Source organism: Arvicola amphibius, chromosome 11, assembly GCF_903992535.2.
Source record: "Arvicola amphibius chromosome 11, mArvAmp1.2, whole genome shotgun sequence".
NCBI lineage: Eukaryota > Metazoa > Chordata > Mammalia > Rodentia > Cricetidae > Arvicola > Arvicola amphibius.
This window is the reverse complement of record NC_052057.2, coordinates 57,057,461-57,066,505: the sequence shown is the minus strand read 5'-3', so window position 1 is coordinate 57,066,505 and position 9,045 is coordinate 57,057,461. Positions and strand designations below refer to the sequence as shown.

The window sequence follows — 9,045 nt, the reverse complement described above, 5'->3', positions numbered from 1 at the left end:
ATTGTCCAACTAGGGTGGTCCCTCGGCTGACCAGCAAGGCAACCAAGAGCCAGCATCTGAGACTCCCATTCCAACCCCTACTGCCGCTTTAGATGTCACCTTCTCCTTCAAATTTGCCCTGACTGGGCAGAGACTGCTCAACCTAATTACAGGAGCAAGCGTATTCGGTCCTCAACCAAACTAGCCTCAACTTGATCAGTTTTTGTTGGCTCTTCCTGGCCTCCAGCCCCCCGTATTATGAGGGTATTGCATTCTTGGGAGCCTATAATAACACCACTGATGCAAACCAATGTCTTTGGGACACACACCATCAGTTAACTTTGACTGAGGTCTCGGCACAAGGAATCTGCCTAGGTCACCCGCCCAAGTCCCATCAAGGGCTCTGTCACACCACTATGCCGACCGAAGGGACAGAGGCTAATTTTTACCTGGTACCTAGCCAGGGAATATGGTAGGCCTGCAATAAGGGACTCACCCCCTGCATTTCTACTCAGGTCCTTAACACTACCAAAGATTTTTGTGTCATGGTGCAACTGGTATCTGGGTGTTCTATCACCCAACTAACACCCTGCAAGATTTCTATGACAAGCATCCCACACACTTTCGGAGTGAGCCAGTCACCTTAACCCTGGCAGTCTTACTGGGATTTGGGGTTGCTGCTGGGGTTGGTACTGGAACGGCAGCCCTGAACCAGGGCCCCCAATATTATAATGAGCTATGGGTTGCCATTGATGAGGATATACAAGCCTTAGAAGAGTCCATCTCTAAATTAGAAGAGTCACTCACCTTCTTATCCAAGGTTATGTTACAAAATAAGAGGGGATTAGATTTACTCTTCCTAAAGGAAGGAGGTCTATGTGCAGCCCTAGGTGAAGAATGTTGTTTCTATGCCGACCATTCAGGAGTCATAAAGGACTCCATGACAAAATTAAGAAATAGGCTAGATAAAAGACAAAGGGACCGGGAGGCCCAGCAAGGCTGGTTTGAAGGATGGTTTAGCAGATGACCCTGGTTACCCACCCTCATTTCAACAATTATGGGACCCCTAATCATTCTCCTTCTAATTCTCACTTTTAGTCCCTGCATTCTCAATAGTCTGCTCCAGTTCATTCGTGAGTGACTGAGCCTCACCCAAGCCTTAGTGCTCACCCAACAATACCAGGCCCTAAAAGAGGCCCTCTGATATTCCAAGATAAGAGGAGGGAATGAAGAAAACATGTTTCTGCAAACTAGAGAAAACATGTTTTGTGAACTAGTCGTGACCCCACCCTGCCTGTTGACTAGAATGTTAGGTGTTTTCCAACAGCCTGCAGGTGCTTCCCTGTCCTTCGTCTGACCCAGCCACCACCCATCCCACCTTTGACATAACCAATCATAGTAAATGCCCTTAAAATGAGCCAATCGCTGCATTTGACAAATAACCCACTGTACCTCCTCCCTGAGTATGTGGATTTTTGCCTTTAAAAATAGCCTGTAATAGCTAGTCAGGGCTTCTCTCCCTCACCTGGCTAAGGAGCCCATTTGCGCAAATGAGAATAAACTTCCTCTTGCTTTTGCATCAACTGGACTGGTGAGTGGTTTCTTGGGGCGACCCTCCTGAGGAGTTAGCATCCCAGAGTTGGGGTCTAACACTAGCAGTTATCTTAATTCCCCCAATACATCCCTGCATGCCTGGGACGACCCTGTCTGCTTACGCTGCTTTCTCAGACCTCAGTGGGACTTCCACTTGCTGCACCAGTGCAGCTAGAGCCAAGTCCGATTAATGAAGAATGTCAGGATTAATGAAACACACAGTCTGGATGTTGCAGAATAAGAAGCTTTTATTGTACATCACCGAGGGGGTTTTATACCTAACCCAAACAGGTGGGTCAACAGGATGGAGACCTCATCGTCAGATCCTCAGGTTAGGGCCAAGGCAATGCATACTTAGGAAGCAGGGTTGGTAAACAAATCTGAGATCATGGAACTTCAAGTTTCTTAGAAACCCATAACAACAAGGACAAGAAAGGTCACCAACAGGGGAGGTGAGTAGGAAGGCCAGGATTCCATTAGTTCCCAACAGGGAGTAAGAGGATGGGCAGGAGGGGAACTGTAGTTGTTATGTAAGAGGAATTTTAAAAAGAGAAAAAAATAAATAAAAAGGTAGAACTCATAAAATGATATGAAAGTATTTATTAAGTGATTTAGATACTGATTTATTTATTGAGTCATTGACAGAATAATTTTCAGTCTTCACAGAGATGAAGAATGAATAAAGAACACATATGATTTTTAAACAGTTTGAGTATTGTGTACATGTATTTATACTTAAAGTATTTTTGACCTGGAATGCAGTGGTGGAAAAGATATTGAATTAAGTTCTCAATAATACACAAGAGTTCTTAAATAATAAATGTTTTTATATTTTGTATCACTTATTTGCATATTCAATTATTTTAACTATTGAAATTAGTGAGTGAAATGCCATAGCTGTGATTACATATGTGTTATTATCATTTTATTATCCTTAAATATCTAAACATATTAAATAGTAGAGAATAATTGATATAGATAAATTTTAATATAGATACATTACCATGTATATATATCGAAGATAGGCTACATTTCGATATAGATAGATGATACATTGTCTATTATAAAATAAAAGAATTTAGCATTTCAGTGTCATTTAATTTTGTGTTTGGAGACTTTTTGCTCCCTTCTGTCTTTGTTCTATATAAAGTAGGTGAATCTTTGAGGAAATATTGACTCTGCCTCATAGATGATGTACAGGAGATGTGGAATTTTGTGTTTAAAATTATATGCATTTATAAATAAAGGATTATGTAAACAATTACATCTATTCATAGAAAGATTACTTGTCAAAATTTACTCTTTTCAGAAATCTCTATGGTCAGTTTTTCTGTGTAGAAAAGCATTTATCTTGATCTTCAGCTGGGGAAACATTGAATAGTAATTGTAAATAACATGTGATCTTATCAAAAGCACCAGCATATTTCTTTAGAAGAAGATGAATCCAGTAGCATGGAAGCCCACTGCAAAAAATGGTGACCTCATAGAAACGATCTAATGTTGGAGACTTAATAATTGGTATTAGTAGTAGAAACAAACTTAAAACAATTGATCCAAATACAAGTGGCAGCCACACCTAAAAGTAAAAAGAAAATTAAAATGAGCAGTGACTTTGTTATCAAATTTACTATGACAAACAAAAATATACTTTGATTGTTCTTAGGTCTGAGACTTTTATGTTACTAACTTCAATCTTTAGTATAAATAAAACCTTTTAGTGACCAATAAGTTAGAATTTTTACATAATAAAAATCAATGCCCAGATGGTTCATACAACAAAATTAGAAACTGTTGACCAAGGAAATATTTGTCAATTATTCAGTTTGTAACCAGAAACAATGTTCATTCAACTCCCTCCCCTGGTCTCCTTAGTATGCCACACATCCCTGGCAGCCTTAGAGGAGGTCCCTAATTTTAGTGACCCCATGTAAGATAGTGCCTACCATCAACTAAATCCCTATAAGTCAAATCCCTGGGCTCCATATAAGAGTCTACAACATCTAAAGAAGACTTCAGCTTTACAAGAGACCAGGCTAGATCTAGCATACCAGGGAACACACCAAACGCTGCCTGTGAATTCTCCCTAAAACCCACTCAACAACTCCAGAATTTACCCTTTTTGGGGTTCTATATCCTGGCTTACAACTTTAGAAGAAAACATCAACTCTACCTAGGGTCACACTAGATCTGAGGACCCCAAGATCCCAAAACCTTTGAAGGGAGTCCCTACTGTCTAGTCATCAAATTCCTTGGATAGATATTTAGGCTAGAAGACCAGAGAAGATACAAAAGTCAAGGGAAAAAAATAATACCAATCCAACAAAGACAAATACAGTAATCAATACCTAGACTTATAATTAGACCAAATACAGATGCTAAATGCCAGTATAAGAACAAAATCTATAACACAAAGTGCAATGTGGTACCACCAGAGTTCAGCTATCCTACAACAGCCAAATCTGAAAAATCCAACACATCTAAAACACAAGAAATTGACCATAAACCTGACTTCATGAAGAGGATAAAGGTCCTTAAAGAAGAAATAAAAAAAAACCTTAAAGAAATCAAGAAAAACACAAGCAAAAATTGGATAATATAAATAAATCCTCAAGAGAAAGCCAAGAAAAAAGAAAAACAGATGAAGAAAATTGTTAAAGACCTGAAAATGAAAGTAATAAAGAAAATACAAACTGAGGGAATCTTGGAAATGTCCAATTTGGGTAAGCTAAAAGAAATTACAGATGAAAGCAACATAATAAAAAAGGGTGAAAGAGAGAATCTCAGGTCTTGAAGATGAGATAGTGGAAATGTATTGGTCTAAGAAAATGTTAAATCTAAAAAGTTCCTGACATAAAACATCCAGGAACTCTGGGGCACTATGAAAAAACAAAATCATAGAAGAAAGAGAAAAAACTCAAAAAATCCAGAGACTATATTTAACAAAATCATAAATGATTCTCAACCTAAAGAAGGACATGCCTATAAATGTATAAAAGTTTATAGAACTCCAAATAGAGTGGATCAGAAAAGAAAATACTTTCACGAAATAATAAGCAAAACACTAAAAATACAGAGAAACAACAGCAAAAAGAATATTAAAAGTGGCAAAGGAAAGTGTCAACAAATAAAGGCACACCTATTAGAATCACACTCAATTTCTCAACAGAGACTCTGATATCCAGATGGACCTTGACTGATGTCTTGTAGAATCTAACAGACCATGGTTGCCAGTCCATATTACTATATCCAGCAAAACTATAAAGCAAAACAGATGGAGAAAAAGAAACATTTCATGATAAAGTCAAATATAAATAATATCTACCCACAAATCTATGACTACAAAAATTACTATTAGGAGAACTCCAGCCCCAGGAAGTTAATTATACTGACAAAAAGGAGCAATAGATAATCTCACATTAATAAAACCCAAAGAGAGGAAACACACACACATACATATATATATACATACACACACGCGCGCGCGGTAGCACTAACACTACCAACAACAAAATAACAGGAATTAACAATAATTGGTTCTTGATATCCCTCAATAATGATGGACTATATTCACCAATAAAATGACACAGACTAACAGAATGGATACCAAAACAGGATTCATCATTTGCTGTAGATAAGAAACACACCTCAGTGTCTAGGCTGGATATAACCTCATAGTAAAGAGTTCATAAAGGATTTTCCAATCAAATGAACTTAAGAATCAAACTGGTGTAGTTATTTTAATATCTAGCAAAGTAGACTTCCAAAATAAATTAATCAAAAGACACAGAGAAGTGCATCACTTCTCTTCCACCAATGGACAAGTCATCCAGACAAAACCAAACAGACACATATTGGAACTAACAGATATTATGACTCAAATGGCCTAACAGACATCTACAGAACATTTCACCAAAACACATACACACAAACCCTTCTCAGCACCTCATGAAACATTCTGAAAACTGACATTCTGAAAACTATCACAAAGAAAATCTTATCAGATAGAAAAATATTTTTAAAATATTATATAATTTATTAGACAGCCATGGATTAAAGTTGGATTTCAACAACAACAAAAAACCTACAAATTCATGGAAACTAAATAACTCTTTCCTGGGTTACCACTGGGTCAAAGAGTAAATTAAAAAAGAAGTTAAAAAAATCCTAGAATTCAATAAAAATTAATAGAAAACATCCAAACTTATTGGACACATGGAAAGTGGTGCTAAGGGAAAATTCATAGCACGAAGTGCCTTCATGAAGAATTAAAAGAGATCTCACACTGGCAACAGGGTACCTAAAAAGCACTAGAACATAAAGAAGCAAATACAAGAGAAATACAAGACAGGAAATAATCAGACTGAGGACTGAAATCAAAAAATCTAGAAACAAAGAGACCAATACAAAATATCAATGAAACAAAGAATTGTTCCTTGACAAAATATACAAAATACATAAACCCTTATCTAAACAGACTATAAGGCAGAGAAAGAATATAAAATCAAGAAAATCAGAAACAAAAATGGTACATAACAACAGATACTGAGCAATCCAGAAAACCATTAGGTCATACTTTAAAATCCTGTAAACCACAATCCACAAAATTAGAAAATCTAAAAGAAAAAAATGTCTTGATAAATACCACTCACCAAAGTTAAATCAAACAAATTAAATAGACCAGTAACCCCTAAGGAAATAGAAGCTAAAATCTCAAAAGAAAAAGAAAAAAATAGCTCATGGCCTGATAGTTTTAAATATCAATACCCTTTCAATTACTCCACAAAAAAGGAACAGAGGAACAGAAGGAATATCGCCAGATTCTTTCTGTGAAGTCACATACACCATGATACTGAAATCACACAAATTCTTAATAGAGTATAATTACAAACAAATTTTACCTATGAATATTAATTTAAAAATACTTAATAAAATATTCACAAACAAGATCCAAGAACACATCAAAAGATGAACAAAATGAACTTCATCCAGAGATGTAGGGTTCAGGTCCAACATATGAAAATCTGTCAATGTAATCTACCATATAAACAAAATAAAAGAAAAAAATACCTAATCATCTCATTAGATGCTGAAAAATCTAACAATATTTCATAATAAATGTCTTGAAGAGATCAGGGAGAGAAGGGACATAATTAACATTATAAAAGCAATACACAGCTAACCAATTTCCCAAATCAAATTAAATGGAAAGAAACTCAAAGCAATTTCTCTAAATTCAAGAATAAGACAGGGTTGTCTACTCTCTTTATATCTATTCAGTATAGTACTCAGTGCTCTAGCTAGAGCAATAAGAAAACTGAAAGAGACTGAGAACATACAAATGGGGAAAAAAAGAAGTCAAACTATCATTATTTGCAAATGACATAATAGTATATAAAAGTGATATTAAAAATTCTATGAAGGAGCTCCTACAGCTGATCCTGTCTCTTTATTGAACTGGCTGGATATGAAATTAATGCAAAATAATCAGTACCTCTCTTATATACAAATGTTAAATCAGGTAAAATATAAAACAGGGAATAAACATCCTTCACAAAAGCCAATAAAAGAAGCCTACAGAACACCAAATACTGGATCAAAAGAAATCATCCCCATGCAATATAATAATCAAAACACAAAACATACAGAATAAAGAACAGATATTAAGAGCTGCAAAGGAAAAAGGTCAAGTAACATATAAAGGGAAAGCTATCAGAATTACACCTGACTTCTCACTGGAAACCATGAAAGCCACAAGGTCTTGGAGAGATGTGCTACAGACACTAAGGGAACATAGATGCAAGCCCAGACTACTATACCCAGCAAAACTTGCATTCACCATCGATGGAGAAAACAAGATATTCCAGAACAAAAACAGATTTAAACAATAAGTAGCCACAAATCCAGCCTTGCAGAAAGTAATAGAAGGAAAATCACAAACCAAGGAGTCCAACAATACCCACAATAACTCAGACATCTAGTGACCCTTCACCAGCAAAACTAGAAGAAGGGAAACACACAAACTCTACTACAAAAAAAGTCCAGAGTCAACAACCACTGGTCATTAATATCACTTAATATCAATGGACTCAATTCACCTATAAAAAGGCACAGGGTAAGAGATTGGATACGAAAACAGGATCCAACATTCTGCTGTTTACAAGAAACACACCTCAACCACAAAGACAAACACCTACTCAGAGTAAAGTGTTGGGAAAAGGTTTATCAAGCAAATGGACCTAAGAAACAAGTAGGTGTGGCCATATTGATTTCTAACAAAGTTGACTTCAAACTAAAATCAATCAGATGAGATGGAAAGGGTCATTTTATACTCATAACAGGAAAAATCCTTCAGAATGAAGTCTCAATCCTGAATATCTATGCCCCTCACATAAAAGCACCCACTTATGTAACAGAAACATTGCTAGAACTGAAGGCAGCCATCAAACCACAGACATTAATAGTAGGAGACTTCAATACTCCTCTCTCACCAATGGACAGGTCAATCAGACAGAAACCTAACAGAGAATTAAAAGACTTAATGGAGATAATGAAACAAATGGACTTAACAGACATCTATAGAACATTCCACCCAAATAGGAAAGAATATACCTTCCTCTCTGCGCCTCATGGAACCTTTTCAAAAATTGACCAAATACTTGGTAACAAAGCAAATTTCCACTGTTACAAAAAAATATTAGTAACCACCAGTGTCCTGTCAGATCACCATGGATTCAAATTAGAATTCAACAACAATGCTACCACCAGAAAGCCTACAAACTCATGGAAACTGAACAGTCAACTACTGAACCACACCTGGGTCAAGGAAGAAATAAAGAAAGAAATTAAAGTCTTTCTTGAATTTAATGAAAACAAAGACACAACATACTCAAACCTATGGGACACAATGAAGGCAGTGCTAAGTGCCCACTTAAAGAAAATGGAGAAAGCACTCATTGGAGACTTAACAGCACACCTGAAAGCTCTAGAAAAAAAAGAAGCAGATTCACTTAGGAGGAGTAGAAGACTGGAAATAATCAAACTGAGGGCAGAAATCAACAAAATAGAAACACAGAAAACAATCCAAAGAATCAATGAAACAAAAAGCTGGTTCTTGGAGAAAATCAACAAGATTGACAAACCCCTAGCCAAACTAATCAAACAGCAGAGAGAGAACATGCAAATTAATAAGATCAGAAATGATAAGGGGGAAATAACCACAGACACAGAGGAAATTCATAGAATTATTAGATCTTACTACAAAAACCTGTATGCCACAAAATTAGAAAATGTAAAAGAAATGGACATTTTTTTAGATAAGTACCATATACCAAAGTTAAACCAGGACCAGGTGAACATTCTAAATCGTCCTGTTAGTCGCGAAGAATTAGAAACTGTGGTCAAAAACCTCCCTACCACAAAGAGCCCAGGACCAGATGGTTTCAATGCAGAATTCTACCAGAACTTCCAAGAAAA

General features: G+C 36.2%; 1 protein-coding gene across 1 annotated transcript in view; it reads right to left on the bottom strand.

The window, feature by feature from the left end:
- Positions 1-2,893: 2,893 nt before the first annotated feature.
- Positions 2,894-9,045, bottom strand: part of LOC119826107 (solute carrier family 7 member 13-like) — a 47,013-nt gene continuing 40,861 nt past the window's right edge. The window contains exon 4 of the mRNA XM_038347122.1: positions 2,894-3,148. Within this exon, the coding sequence (XP_038203050.1) occupies positions 2,894-3,148 (255 nt within the window). The remainder of the gene's footprint in view (positions 3,149-9,045) is intronic.